The sequence below is a fragment of the Lissotriton vulgaris genome, chromosome 9 (genome assembly GCF_964263255.1).
Source record: "Lissotriton vulgaris chromosome 9, aLisVul1.2, whole genome shotgun sequence".
NCBI classification, from domain to species: Eukaryota; Metazoa; Chordata; class Amphibia; order Caudata; family Salamandridae; genus Lissotriton; species Lissotriton vulgaris.
The window spans coordinates 1,177,158,841-1,177,174,924 of NC_141697.1; the positions used below are offsets into that span (position 1 = coordinate 1,177,158,841).

Sequence of the window (16,084 nt, forward strand, 5' to 3'; positions counted from 1 at the left end):
CATGGATGCTCCGCATTTACAATGTAGCGCACCATGGGGCAAAAATGGCACAGATGCATGACGCATCTGTGCCGTAAAAGTGCTGCACTGCTGGAGTTGCGTCGCAAGCACGACGCAGCTCCAGCAATGCTCTGGGGACCCTATGTAGTTAATGCTGCATCAATCCTTACGCCTGCTTCAGGCAGGCGCAGGGTTTTGACGGAGCATAGGCCTAAAAGTGACTTCACTCAGCCCCTTTTAGGAGGCGTTGTTGAGACGGAACGTCCCACCCTGCGCAGGAACGTCTACATGAGGCACAGGGCTTTACAATGTGACGCATCTCCCAGATGCATCATGTTGTAAGTACCCTGCACCATGGCGCAGGATTTGCGCTGCCACTGCATCACAAAAGTGACGCAACGGCGGCGTAAATGAGGCGCAAGGGGCTTGTAAATCTGCCCATCTGTGCCCTAATCGGAAGATGTTGAGTTTCTCTTCTAGGAAGAGGGTCGTAGATTCCCTTCTGAATTGATGCAATCCTATGTTAGGGTAGATGTTGCCAATATTTTGGATGAGGAAAATCTGACTTCTGATTTTCTTCTTTCTCTCCTTCTTGAGGTTACGGCTGTTGACAATGTTATAGGATTGCGACCTCAGGTGTGTGGTGTGTCATGTGTTAGTGTGGATAAGGTCCTGTTAACTGTTCATGCCATATTCAGGCAGTGTTAAGATTTCATGTGGTTGTAGGGTAAAAATCATGACTCGTTTATTGACTTTTCTAAATCTGCATAGGAAATCAATGGATTACTTCAGAGCCCTGGAAATGGTTACAAGTGAAAACATTTAAAAAGGAGAAGTCAATTTAGGGCCCGATTCACAGAATGAATTTAAGACTCAATCCTAAACTTACTACTATTTTGGTATTCACAGACTGCACTTACTACTTTTGGCATTCACAGAATAAACTTAAGACTCAATCCTAACCTTGCTACTATTTTGGTATTCACAGAATGCACTTACTACTTTTGGTATTCACAGAAGTTAGGATTTTGTCTTAAGACAAACTTAAGACAGACTTAAGTTAGGATTTTGTCTTCAGTCTGTCTTAAGTCTGTCTTAAGTCTGTCTTAAAATCCTAACATCTGTGAACACCAAAAGTAGTAAGTTCATTCTGTGAATGCCAAAAGTAGTAAGTTCATTCTGTGAATGCCAAAAGTAGTAAGTGCATTCTGTGAATACCAAAATAGTAGTAAGTTTAGGATTGAGTCTTAAGTTCATTCTGTGAATCAGGCCCTCAGAGTCTGATCGGATGAGTTAGTAACCATGTCCAATGTTCATAAGTCGTAACCCATGAGTCTGTACGTAGTTCAGGTGAAAGAAAATCTAAATACTTCACGGTTTCAAGACTTTCCTGAACCATTCGCTATTGGGTTCAACCTTCAGTTTGAATTTGTGAATGTTCCTCATTTTAGCATCTTGTATCCCCATGGGTCTCTCTCCATGTGTCATCTTCTTGAAGAAGCGTTGGTTGATCAGATGTCGAAGAGAAGTTCTGGTAGGTGTGATCTGGTGAAATAAATGCTCCCTATCTCTTGTCGTAGAAGTGGTGAAACCGTCTGGTTTTTCACACTAACCTTTAGTAGAAGTGTTCTGATAGCATGTTTGCACCACACGTTTTGTAATCAGGTTGAATGTTTGTGCCCCATCTCGTGCAGTAGCGTTAAGTCTCTCCGACAATAGAGTTCAACCAGTTTCATAAAAGGCGGCATCCACAGCAGTACCTCTCTGGGTATTCCAGGGCAGACACCTTGTTCTCTGTTCCATAAATGTAATACATGTATGATTTTCCTTCATAAACATAGTGGACTTCTGTGACGGGGATCAGCTCAATGGTCTGTCGCTGCAAAATGTGTAAAAAGAAAACAGGTTCAACTCAAGGTGCTTGCTTCAGTGAAGAGACACACATATACGCTGCCTTTTATCTTGTGTTCTAAATGGTCCAGGAGTACACATATTCATGTTTGAGACATGAAAAGGGATTCTCAAAGGCAAATTGAAGTTTACCATCCCAAGGACTGATCAGTAATTACTTCTGTTAAGTTTGATGTCAATGGGGTAAAATAATGTAAAACATTTAAAAGGTGTACCTTAGTTCAAATGGAAGGGCCCGATTCACAGAACTAACTTAAGACAAAATCCTAACTTAATTCTGTCTTAAGACAAACTTAAGACAAAATCCTAACTTCTGTGAATACCAAAAGTAGTAAGTTTAGGATTTTGTCTTAAGTTAGTTCTGTGAACCGGGCCCGAAGTATTTATCGTTGAAGCGCAACCATGGGGTTGGATGCCCTGTGCAATGACATGTAATAAGTCATATATTTAACACACTCCTTCCAGGTACTTTTAACTTTCCTGATCCCTGAATCTGTCCTAGCCCAAGGTCCTGGGCCTGTAAATTCCTACGCATGTTTTCTAAATTTCTATATCATTGACTTTTAAACCCACTTATAACCAGCACAGTGTTCAATTTCTCTGAAAAATCCAGCTGGTAAAATCACGAGCAGCTCGGGCTCAAACACCCTCTCACGACACCTGCTCATGACTTAGGAGGAGAATGGAGGCTTGCACAGAACTCTCCTCTCACCCAGTTCTACAGCCTTTGCTGTCTCTGGTGGCTCCCCACCTTCCATCTTGATAGCCCTCCACCCCATCCTGGACCCCTGCTTCAATGTACCACCTGCCTGTTTGACTCCATAATGAAGGCCCTACATGTGGATTTGTACACAGTGATTCTGGGTCGGCATGTTATTCCCCTTTTTGGGGGCAAACACTGGTGGTAGCTGGATTTAGGTGCAGAGTACTAGCCAGAAAAAAAATTCATGCCCTATGGTATCCCTGCACAATGTTCCTACTTGCTTGAGATATTTCTTAGAACATAATGTCATCTCCATGGGCTTCAACGTCCCTTAGAATTATATTTAATATTAAGACCCTATCCTTAGCTTCATTTTGGACTGTAAATCCTATGTTATATTGACTGGTGTACTATTTCCTTCACCGTGACATCAGGAAGAGTAGAGATGTATCTCTGTTATTTGGGGAATTTTCGTTGTCTGGAACTTATAGGATTCCTATGTTAAGAAGTTTATTGTATTTACAATTGCTTCCTGTTTGTTTCTTTGCTTGAACTTGGCCAGGCTTCCTAACAGTGAGCCAGGTGTACCTTGGGGAGAGTGCGGTGCATCGCTGTGAATAGTTTAGTTGTGTTGAAGAGGATGTCAGCAGTAGAACTCTCTGCTGTGTAAACCCTACTCTTTCTTCCCCCTCAATGAGGCTGGATGGGGAAACATCCTTTACAACGCAACTTTTACCACTCAGTGCCTTTACGACGCAACTTTTACTTTTACAACGCAAACCATTACAGCGCATTGCGCTGGGGGGCCACTAGGATAGGGAATAAGTTTAATTTACTATCCAATACCTTCCCTAGTGTCCACGGGGACTGGAGTTGGAATAGTAAATTAAACTATTCACTATCCAGCACCCCAAAGCGCTATGCGTTGTAAAGGTTTTCATTGTAAAAACCGCGTTTTAAAGGCATGCGTGGTAAAAGCATGCGTTGTAATGTCATACATCCGGCTGGATTTCCTAAGGGATTTGTAAAAGGTATACAGTACCCTTTATTTATAAACTAAGGCTGTCAAGTGATTGGCAGAGTACTACTCACCCCATTACCTCTACAAATCGACAGGTTATGGGATTTCCTGAGGCATGTATAATAATATTAGCTCCATATGTAGATGTGCTTAGGGGTGTAACACTGGGATATAAAACAATTCAAGCTTGAACTGTCAATTGACACAGTGACTAACACAGTGATACAATGGCTTCCTTTCTATAGAGCAGTGCTTAATTTGTGCTGGTGCTTAGCACCAGCACTTACTTATCAGGGCCCGGTCTACATAAGACCACGCGTCTGCAACTCTGACTCTGCATGTCATAAGGCAGGCAATGTGAATGTGGGGTAGACTAGAGACTACTAGAGTCAGTATATAAAATTAAATCACCTCAGACTCGGCGCGCGCATCACATATGATTCATTACTGACTCCAGAGACCGCCCAACTCATTTTATATATTCCAATGATGATGCACTTTTCAAATTTGCTTTAGGCAGCGGGGTGGCGGGCTGCAGACATTCAGTGTTGCTGCCGATGGGTGGGCCGCAGGACACTGATTTAGCAGGGGGCCAGATTTGGTTCTGCAGGCGTAGAGCTGTGCCGTGAGGCAGTCAGCATTTGAGTAGATTTTTTTCAAAATGCCACACCCAGGCACACCCGCACGCACCATCCCCACCACGAGTCTTCAGAGGTTCAGGCAGTTGATTAGCCCGACGTCAAGTGCAGGCAGCAGCGGGCCTAGGCCGCCTATTAAATAAAGGCAGGCAGGCCGAATGGCTGGCCAGTCAGTGCCTGGGCACACACCACCATCAGCAGTAACCGTACGTAAAAATACTGCTTTTGTTTTTTGTGTGTGGTGGGTGGCGTGACACTGTCTGCGACGGTCACCGACGTGGTAGGCTAGCTCCGGCACCCGCTCAGCGATGAAGTCTGGGGTTAAACTTTAAAGGCCCTGCACCGGCCCCTGCTGCCCTTCATCCAGCTTTCTCCTGGCCAGGCAGTGTCAGTAGATCTTTGCATGTTTCCCTCACCTGGGCCTCCCAGGGTTGAGTCATGGCTGCGAGGCTGGGGCCTCTACCCCTGGGCTATGCAGCGGTAAAACATGGTCGCAAGGCCTACTGGGTACCCCTACTATGCGTCTCGCAACAGAAGACCTTGGCATTGTACTTGCGCTGTGCCTGCGCTGAAGGCATGATTGCTAAGGGCATGCCTTGGACAGTGCACTTTACGAGTGCGAGTCCTAGGCCCGCCCTGAGCAATCATGCCGCTGTCACCGTCGTATGCAAGTACAATGCCAAGGTCCACTGTTGCGAGACCCATGGTAGGGGTCTCCAGGGGTAGGCCTCGCAGTCGCAACCATATTTTACAGCTGCAAAGCCCTGGGGGAGGGGCCCCAGCACCACAGCCATGACCTAGCACTGGGAGGCCCAGGTGAGGGAAACACCTCGCAGGTCGCCCCAAAGTCATTTATTTAATGTGGGTTGTTGTGGGGTGTTGTGTTTGAAATGTGTTTAGGAAGCTCAAAACGATAAAAACATCTTCCTTCAATGTGTCACGACCATTTTGAGCTAAATGGTTGCCCTGGTATGATCCTGCGTTTTACCTTGCAATCTTATTGTTGTAATTCATGCCTCAAGTTTTGGAATATCAATCTACATAAAATTGTCGATGGATATATTTTGCATACCTTGTTTTGTGATTTAAACTTTGTATGTGAATTTATTGCATCAAACAGTTTTAAAAAATTCATTTGGGATATTTCAGAGTACACCAAAATGAAATGACTGTGGTTTGTTACATTTGTCTTGTGGTTTGTATAGAATGGAGTCTGTTGGCATTAATTGGCAACATTTAAATACATTTACATTTTGTGGTGAAGGCCAGTGGAGACTCTGTTCAGTTCTTAATATAATGACCCGAAGAATGTGATGAAGGTGACCTGCGTCTTGTCTTGCAGCGAATTACTGACATAATATCGAATACAAAAATATAGAACTACCAAAATATCGATGACAAAATATAGAATGCAAAAATAACAAAGTCCTATCTACAAACAGGTAAGTACAAAAATATTGAATAAAAAATATCGTTAAAAAAAATACAGTTAGTCAAAATATTGATTTTTTTTAAATGTCTTAAAAGTAATTTAACATTAATGAAATAATAAATACAATTAACTAAAACATACTTAAAAATACTTAAATAACCTTAGAATTAGTAAATAATTAATTTAAGTTAAAAAAAATAAACATACAATTTTTTCGAATACATATATATATATTAACGTAATATTAATACAAACTATACAATATTTTTACTGTAGAATAACGGGAGGGTAACATTTACTATTACCACTCCAGTGAGTGCAACAGTAGGAAAAGCATATGATAGCGTAGGGGTAAAAATTACTATTCCCACTCCAGTGAGTGCAACAGTAGGGAAAGCGTTGGATAGTGGGTGGATAAAAATTACTATTCCCATTCCAGAGAGTGCAACAGTAGGGAAAGCGTTAGATAGCGTAGGGCTAAAAATTACTATTCTCACTCCAGAGAGTGCAACAGTAGGGAAAGCGTTGGATAGCGTAGGGTTAAAAAATACTATTCCCACTTCAGAGAGTGCAACAGTAGGCAAAGCGTTGGATAGCGTAGGGGTAAAAATTACTATTCCCACTCCAGAGTGTGCAACAGTAGGGTAAGCGTTGGATAGCGGGAGGGTAAACATTGCTATTCCCACTCCAGAGAGTGCAACAGTAGGGAAAATGTTGGATAGCTTAGGGGTTAAAATTACTATTCTCACTCCAGTGAGTGCAACAGGAGGTAAAGCGTTGGATAGCGGGAGGGTAAAAATTACTATTCCCACTCCAGAGAGTGCAAAAGTAGCGAAAGCGTTGGATAGCATAGGGGTAAAAATTACTATTCCCACTTCAGAGAGTGCAACAGTAGGGACAGCGTTGGATAGCCTAGGGGTAAAAATTACTATTCCCACTCCAGTGAGTTTAACAGGATGGAAAGTAATGATTTAATATATTAATACAAATAAATTAAATATTAATACCAATAAAACATTAATTAAAATTAATTACCAATTTAATATTATGTAAGAATTAATTAGGCATACAAATAAATATTAGTTATTAAAAATTAATTACCTATTCATAATTAATTAACAACGAATTAATTTTCAATAACAAAAACTAATTAATAATAAAAATTAATACCAATTAATAATTAATTTACAGTAAATTAATTATCAATACACAAAAAGTATTTTTAATATGTAATTCATTACAATTAAATTACTTCCCACCCTATTCCCCTATGAACCCACAATCCGCTACAGAAAATAAAATAATACAATTATCGTAATGATCAATTAATCAATTAATACAAATTAAATACAAATTAATAAAAAATAATTACCAATTAAAAAATAATAAACAATAAATAAAAAATCAATACCAATAAATAGATAAAAATGATTAACTTAATTACAATTAAATTACTTCCCACCCTATTCCTCTATAAACCCACAACCCGCTACAGAAAATAAATTAATAAAATTAACATAATTATCAATTAATAAAAATGAATTACCAATTAAAAATAATTAACAATGCATTCAAAATTAATACCAATAAATAAATAAAAATATGTAATTAATTACAATTAAATTACTTCCCACCCTATTCCCCTATAAACCCACAACCCGCTACAGAACTAAAACGCAAAATTAAATAAAAATAAGTAGTAATTTCTAAAAATGTATATTTAATTTATTATAATTAAATTACTTCCCACCCTATTCCCCTATAAACAGTAGGGGAATGCAGGGCGCGCTACGAAATTCATTTGATTTATTAAATTGTTTACTTACCTCTAGTTATCCATATTCCGGTGTTTAGTACCCCCCACCCTGCCCCTCCCCCGCCCCACCTATCTGCCCCACGGAACTCCCTCCAGGGGCCACGGCTGGCTCTCGATAGATAGCAGAGTGATTTTCAAACACATGGTGATCATTCGCTGAGCTGTCCATCTCAATTTATCGGGTTTCAGTTATAATCTTGTCTAATCTATGGTGGCCGATCTGTTACATAGTGGGAGGGGCCCATTCTCAAAGGTAAACTTAGGCCAAAAGTCTAAATTTACGACTCTGGGTATTCACAAAGGTAAGTTAGGAGCAGTATCTTTACGTCCGGAATTAAAGGCGGAATCTCTGTACTTGGGAATGAATCTCTGCCCTGAGTGCGGAGATTCCGCTCCGAAGCTGCAGTGTACTCGCCGAGTGCGGAGTAGAATCTCCATATTACCATTTCTCTCCCCCCCCCCCGAGTGCGCATGTAAAGATACTACTCATAATTTACCTGTGTGAATACTGAAAGCCGTAAAATTAGACTTTTGGTCTAAGTTTACCTTTGTGATTCGCGCCCAAGGATTTGATTTCTCTCCCTCTTGAGTCGCTGCTTACTGCCCCTGAAGAGGCGCTTTGGTTCTAATCTTCGTTAATGATATTTAGAAAACATCTGAAAACCTTTTATTTGCACATTAATCCTCCCAATTGCATCACTTCTTATGCTGATTGGTCGGTTTCTTCTCTATATCTGTACCAATAATACCAATATATACCGTATATGATTCTGCTCTTTCCTAGCAGGTTGCTCATTATTTTAGCACCATGACATTACCTTCATGGAAGTGCTTTAATATTAACAAACGACACAGCATAACATTCCAGCTACGAATATAAACATAAAGTAATCTCTGTTATTTTATATAGGAATTATATTTCCTTATGTTACATTGCTCTTAATCATCATCAAGCGTTCTGGCAATAAAAGTAATCTTGATTCATCTTTCCTTAGCATTAACCACTTAAATCGTAGTAAAATTAAATCATATTGTAGGGTTCATCTGCCCTCTAGTGGCCCTGATTGTGCAACAGCAGCGTTCACATAAAATATTTTTTTCCCCGACAAAGTTGCTTTAAGAATTTTAGTGAAAATCATTGCAAAAAATCGTGTAACATACCTACCACACCTGTTATTAAAGCGCTTCTTGCTCTGTTAAATTTGCACCACGAACTACTATGTTATTTTTGGGGGTTCGCTATGACACACGACACCTTAGTCTGTGTAAAATACTTTTTATATTTACCACAAATATTGTGTTTAATTGTGCTGTTTTGTCTGCAAAACGACAACTTCATAATTCGAGTGCTTTTATTTTAGATTTACATTATTTTTTTATTTTATTTATTTTTTCTGGTTAGTCTACTTTTGAAATTTCGCAATTGCCGCTTCTCTGTTTCAGCCCTGTCGCTGCCTCCAAATTTTTGAACCCCTCTCGCCCTCCAAAGTACATTTGTAGCATAGAGATTACTTGTCAAAGTACTTTAATTTCAGGTATATCTTTTACGTATTGTACTAAAGCTACAAATATCTTTTTTGGTAACTTGTAATGTTGACCCACTTTGCTTTTATTTCCATCTCTGTCTATTGTATTTTCTTTGCATTCTTAGAATTTGGGCATATATAGAAATGGTGTATGTTGCGTGATAAGTGCGATGCACACTGGTTATTTGTTGTATGGAATGTGGAACACCTTGTGCTTTTGGGTGAAGTTGTGAAACTCAAACCTCCTGTACATGTAAAACTTAATTTTCAGAAACATTTAATCTAGGATCTTCCTTGATACAAATTGTGATAAAGTATCAGTTGTTTTCCATGGGTTTAGGTGGCTTAATGCTGTCCAAGGATGGCTTATTCTCAATCCACTGATGAGAGTTTTTTAGGCTATGCTATGTCTGTTTTATTTTTGGGAATATGAGTAGGAATTGATCCCGAAGATTTGTACGAAAATAATCTTGAGAATGTTTTTGGAGGTGGATGGTAGGAATTACAAAGTAAGATCAAATTAACTCTTGGGTTTTCAGAAAAGGCATTCATTTTACATTCTGGGCATAGCATTTGCCCAAGTGAAAACCCTTCCCCTCAAAAAAAGGAATGCCATTTTGGGTGCACATCAGATTTTGCCAGTGACACGGTGAAAACTCAAAATATTGGGTGAGTAGAGTTGCATATAAACATATCTTTAAGGGCAATGTGGGAAGAGACAGTATGTTGCTTGGACAGATCCTACTTGGAATCCTAGAGCTGCACTAGCATTATTGTACAATTAATGCAGAATTAAGGCATATGTCATTTGTATTTAAGTGTGGATGTTCATTTAGAAAGAGGTTCTTGAGATTATGTCTTGTTATTGTAAAATTGGATTTAGAAGTTTAGTTTATACTTCTGTAACTTTCAGGCAATAGAAAAGCTGTACATAATATTGGAATATTCATAGCATGTTATATCATGATGTATAATAATCTGTAGATAAACCAAAACTGACAAGCATTATTACTCTTTGGGACATATTTACAAAAGAAGTGACGGAGCGCTGTGTTAGACTCCTTGGTTTAACGCCGCACTCCGACGCTTCTGGAACGCAGTGCTGCAGTGTATTTAGGAGAATATTGAGCAGCCCTGCGTTTCTCCCGGCACTGGCGCTAATTTTAGCAGCCTATTGCCAACGCAGGCACCCTTGCACCATAATGCAAGGGTGCCAGCTTTGAGGGGAAGGATTGTTTATGTTTAGGACGGTGTCCATTCCTGCACATAAAGAATCTGAAATGGCATTTTGTAACTTCTATGTGAGCTGCTTTGTGCAGCACACATAGAAGTTGCAACTTGTATTTTTTAATGATTATTTATGTGTAGTAGGGGACACCTTTCAGCACATAATCAACGCAATTTTGCTGCTTCTATGTGTGCTGCACAACGCAGCACACATGGAAACAGAAAAAACGATGAGTAATTAACCTTTACTGAAATGTCACTGGGAGATTATGAAACTTAATAGTTTGTAGTCAATAATTGCCTCTTAACTTTCAGCTTTTTCGAAGGCATGGGTGAACCGTTTGACACATGACAAATTCCATGTGCGTGCACAAAGAACTTCATTTTATTAATTTAATTGTTTACTTACCTCCAATTATCCATATTCCGGTTTTTAACATCCCCCACCTTGCCCCTCCCCCACCCGGCCTTTCTGCCCCACCGGAACTCCCTCCACGGGGCACCGCTGCCCACATTGGCAGAAACTCCTCTTAATGACAAGGAGTTAGATAACAGCTATGCATCCTGGAAGCTATTCTTCCATCACAGGAAGTAATAACAGAGGTAAAGGGGTGGGCAAGGCACTGGCTGCACTGAATATGTACTGTGCCTTAAAGTAAGAGCTATATCTGATCCTGTGCTCCTTTTTCTCCACAAAGAAATGTTGGCACACTTCCATTCAGACTCACCTGCTGCAGGATGCGGGAGGACCCTGCATACATGGCATTGTGCTCTGCGATGGCTCTCTGGGAAGCCTGCGAGATTGCTGGATTGGGAAAACCAACGATCGGATACACCTGGAAAAAAATCAGATAGAATGTAACCTACTGCAAACAGTGAATCAGTGCCAGGAAATTCAAGTTCCCAGAGACAATTCAAGAAACAAAATGGCAGATGGGATTCAGAGGGCTCACTGCTGGCAACCACTATGAAAAGTATTAGTAAGAGGGTCAGAAGACAGTAACAGAATTATACACCATAGCAGCATTATAGCCGTCAAAGAGGCAAATCAAGGGAACAGGACCTTCGCATGAAGAAGGCTGGAAATGTTGTGATACTTTGCAGACAAAAGGAAGACACTTTGTGCACTGGTGGAATGGAGGACAACTCCGTAGGAAGACAAGTCACAGCCTCAATGAAGGAATTATACACACAATTCTCAATCAGATATGAGTTTGTGGCTTTGAATTAGTTTTCATCACACATATGTATATTTTTTAAGGAGGGGTATTGTACAAGACTACGTTAACAGAAATTAAGTAATTAAAAAGTCCCTTGGCTGAAAACATAGTTATATTACAATCCATTAAGTATCATCTTTTTCTTACCTTAGAATTGTTTTTGCCTTTGATGTTTCTCCTTTTGTTCATCAGTTAGTAAGTGAATGGTTATGGTCAATTATACATCTCACTTTTCAATGCTAGTCATTTAGCTACAGTACCAGGTGTGTTGGCCTGACATAACTGTAGATGTGATGAAACTCAGGTGGTTTGGCTTGCTCATAGTGGGAAATGAAGGAAGGAAACTGAAGCAAGTGTGCGCTCAGCTGCCAAACAGACTTTTATTGTTAATATTATACACATTGTGGGTTTTGGGTGCACCAATTTCTACTTTGCCTTCTTCAGTCAGCTGATCTCACCCATTTTCTTGAAACATTGTCAATCGTGTTTTGGCTCAGTCCAGTGGAGTATTCTGGTCTCACTGAGGGGCAGATTTACAAGCCCCTTGCGTCACTTTTGCGTCATTTTTAACATGTGAAAAGTGACGTACGGGTGGCATAAGGAGCTTGCAAATAAGCCCCTTAATCTCTAGGCTGCGGGTGTATCCTTCCACTGTTTCCTATGCTTGCATAGATCTGAATAAGGGACTAAGGGCCCGATGTAGGTAGGGCGTTACCGATCGGTAACGCCCGAAAATACCGATTTTTGGCCCTTACCGATCGGTAAACAGCCATCGAGATGTAGGGAACCAAAAACAGAAAGAATCGGATAGAAAACCGAATCGGAATGAGTACCGAATGGGAAAGAATCCGATACGTACATACCGAAAATCGGATATGTAACGAATCGGAAAAACACCGAATCGGATGCAAATACCGAATCGGTCCATGTACCGAATCGTTAGTGACACCGAATCGGAAAATCACCGATTCGGTCCATGTACCGAATCGTTAGTGACACCGAATCGGAAAATCACCGATTCGGTCCAATTACCGATTCGTTAGTGACACCGAATCGGAAAATCACCGATTCGGTCCAATTACCGATTCGTTAGTGACACCGAATCGGAAAATCACCGAATCGGTCCAATTACCGATTCGTTAGTGACACCGAATCGGAAAATCACCGATTCGGTCCATGTACCGATTCGGTACAAATACCGATTCGGACATGAGCCGAATCGGAAAACATGCCGATTCGTATGAATCTCCGATCGGGAAATTCCCCGATTCCGACAGTTGGGGAGATGTAGGGAGGCACAGAAACACCGAAATCGGCTCAAAATCGGTAGAATTCACTCGGTATTTACCATGGATTGCAATCAGGTGGTAACCAACTCCAACCCATATAAACAGTCCCAAAATGCATTGCAACTTGCAGGATGGCAGCTTTCTATGTCATTGCGAGGCGGCTACGGCTACAGCAGGAAGGACAGAGGGAATGGCTAAGAAATGAACAGGTCTACAGACAGAGGATAACCCTGTTCATGCTCACTGAGGCTGAGATCCTACAGAGATACAGGCTGGACTCTGACACCATACTTGAGCTCATCAGGGACCTTAAGCCATACTTGGACCACCACACCCCAAGGGCACACGCCATCCCTGCGCACGTCCAGGTGCTATGCAGCCTACACCTGATAGCGTCTGGCAGCTATCAAAGTGGAGTAGCAGCAGCAGGAGGGGTGAGCCAGAGCAGCCTGTCAAGGTTCTTCCACATATTCCTTGACGCCATGATAGACAGGATGGACCAATACATCTCATTCCCTGCAACCCATGCAGAACTGCTACAAACTAAAGCTGACTTCTACCAGATGGCACAATTTCCCCAAATCATCGGTTGCATACATGGCACGCATATTCCGATTTGCCCACCAGCGGACACCGAATACATATACCGCAATCGGAAATCTACACACACCATCAACGTGCAGGTGATCTGCAATGCCAAGTGCACCATCACAGACCTGGTAGCAAAATTTCCAGGAAGTACCCATGACTCCTATATATTCCAACAGAGCGGCATATATGCACGGCTGATGGCTGGCGAATTTGGAGAAGGATACCTCCTAGGTGAGACACATCATCAGACCCCCATAACACATAGTAGGTAGGTGTAATACATGTATGCATGTGTCTAATGTGACCCCTTTCTCTTCCAGGCGACAGTGCATATGCCCTCCGCTCATTCATACTCACCCCCTACCTCAACCCCTCCACACCCAGCCAAAGGAGGTATAACCGGGCCCACATACGCACCAGGAATGTTGTTGAACGGACCTTTGGCATCTGGAAAAGTAGATTCAGATGCCTGCACAAGAGTGGAGGTGCTAGGCAGTATACCCCCATCACCTGCTGCAAGATCATAGCTGTATGTGCAATGTTACACAACCTTGCGGTCAAGAAGGGCACTGAGGTGGAGTTGTCTGACTACGAGGACTATGACGACGATGAAGCTGTGCCACTGACACAGCCAGCTGGGGTGTGTACGCCAAGTGATGGCAGATACAGACGTGAGGAGATCACTGAGAACTATTTCTGACTGAGTACAGATGCAAAGACAGCTAAATGTTGCTTGCAAAAAACAAATTTTAATAGTGATGCACCACAGTTACAGCACTGATGTGCATCAAAAAATGGAGTATGTCAAATGAAATAAAGTCCAGGCTTCTGGTTGCCTCATCCCCCCTTGCCAGGCTATTTTTTTGCCCGCTTGCCAGACCCACTGGGGTGTCCCTCAGCCCCCTCCGAATGCCCAGCAGCATCAGCGGATCGCCTGGTGCTCCTCCGTGGCTCAGATGCAGCGCTGGCCGGGCTGCTGCGGCTGCTGCTGTCTCCAGCATCACCCAGGTCCAGGGCAGGATTGGAGGCGGTGTTTGATATTATCATGGCCTCCATAGCCGTGGTGATCCTGGCCATCCCCCTAGTGAGCTCAGCCGTATGCTGACTAAGCACAGATTCTTGGTTGGAGCTGCGATGGCACAGTTGTGCTGTCGCCGCTGCAAGGCGGGCCATGGCCCGGTTCAGCACCCGGGCATCCCGCCTGCGCGCCACCTCATGCTCCTCCTGTCTGGCTGATGAGTGGGTGATGGCAGTGGTCAGCCTGCCTAACCCTGCTGCCACCTCCTTGTTGGTTTCCACAACAGCCTGGAATCCCTTCACCAACTCCCCCATCTGCATGTTGTGCTGCAGGAGCTGGCGTTGGCAGGCCATGGTGGATCTGGCCTGTTGCCTCTGGATTTTAACCATTTGTCCCTCCAGGCCCAGGAACACACTGCCCTCCCGTGCTGGTGCAGCAGTGGTGGTGATGGCACGGCGTCGGGCACTGCTGCTTCCGGCCTGCTGAGTGGGCTGGGGTGCCACTGGTGGGGGTGTGAAGCTGGCCGGTCCCTGAGCCCCTGCTCCCAGGACAGGTTGGACAGGTGGCAAGGCCACGGTTGTGGCAGGAGCTGGTGTAGGCGGAATGGTGTGCCTTGTAGGGGAGTTATCTGGTGAGAATTGCAAGGGGGGTGTGCTGGGCAGTACTGGGGAGTGCACTGCTTGGAAGTCAATGACCAGGACTCCCTCCATTCCTAGCCCTGGGGTGTCTCCTTCCTCATCCTCCTCCTGGCCAGCCTGGCTGGTGCTCGGCCCTGCGACTGCAGTGTTGGACGTTGCTGCTCCCTCTGCTGTCACAGTTGTTCCGCCTGATGGGGCCCCTAGGTACAAAGAAGCATTTGTAAACTGAGTGCCGATGTATTACAGTCAGTACAATTATGGCATTCCACATGTCCTTGCATCTCCTTACACCGTGTCACACTGTTTCCTGTCTTGTGATTCTGCACTGACATATTTGGCTAACTTCTACTGACTACATGTACCATGATGCTTGTCTCTTGTATGTTGGTGACAGTACAGTGCTGGTGTTTGCCTATGCATTGTGTCTAATGGGGAGGTGTCTGGTAGGGTGTGTCATGATGCGCATGCTTCTTACCTGTAGCTGTGGCTCTCGCAGAGCTGTCCAGGGTCCCGATTCCTACGACACTCTCCCTCTCAATGGTGCTGGAGACAATTTCCTCCAGCTCGGTGAGGGGTGGCGCCGGGTTGTTGCCTCCTCCAGTGAGTCCAGCCTGCCTTTGTATGTCAGCCAGCTTCCTCTTCGTGAGGCTGCGGATGTCGTAAAACCTTTTTTTCAGTTCCTCTATGGACCTGGGGGTGACACCCGCAGCATTCACCTTCTGGGCGATGTCGGCCCAGATTCTCCTCTTGGTGCTGTCTGGCACGTTGAGGGACAGCTTGCCAAACAGCTGGCGGTGCACCCTCACCACCTCCTCAACCAGCACCTGAAGTTCGGTGGTGGTGAACTTGGGCTTCCTCTTCTGGGAGGACTTCTGGCTTCCTGACTGATCTGCCATTTTCTCCTGTTCAGTTTGCAACCTCCTTCTCCCACTGCTGCTAACTGTGTGTGTTGGGCTCAGGCAGGCTTTCCAGAAACTTCTTAATTAGCTGCACCTGCCAGGGTTGCCACTCCCTGTTTGGGTGGGGGAGGGGGAGCCACCTCATTGGCTGAATC

The 16,084-nt window shown here is 43.2% G+C and overlaps 1 protein-coding gene across 1 annotated transcript in view; it reads right to left on the minus strand.

Annotated features, from left to right (window-relative positions):
* Window positions 1-1,393: 1,393 nt before the first annotated feature.
* Window positions 1,394-16,084, minus strand: part of SSUH2 (ssu-2 homolog) — a 143,211-nt gene continuing 128,520 nt past the window's right edge. Inside the window, exons 11-12 of the mRNA XM_086936861.1 lie at window positions 11,003-11,110; window positions 1,394-1,879 (exon numbers count right to left, since the gene is read on the minus strand). Coding sequence (XP_086792987.1) covers window positions 1,733-1,879; window positions 11,003-11,110 — 255 coding nt within the window. The 3' untranslated portion in view covers window positions 1,394-1,732. The remainder of the gene's footprint in view (window positions 1,880-11,002; window positions 11,111-16,084) is intronic.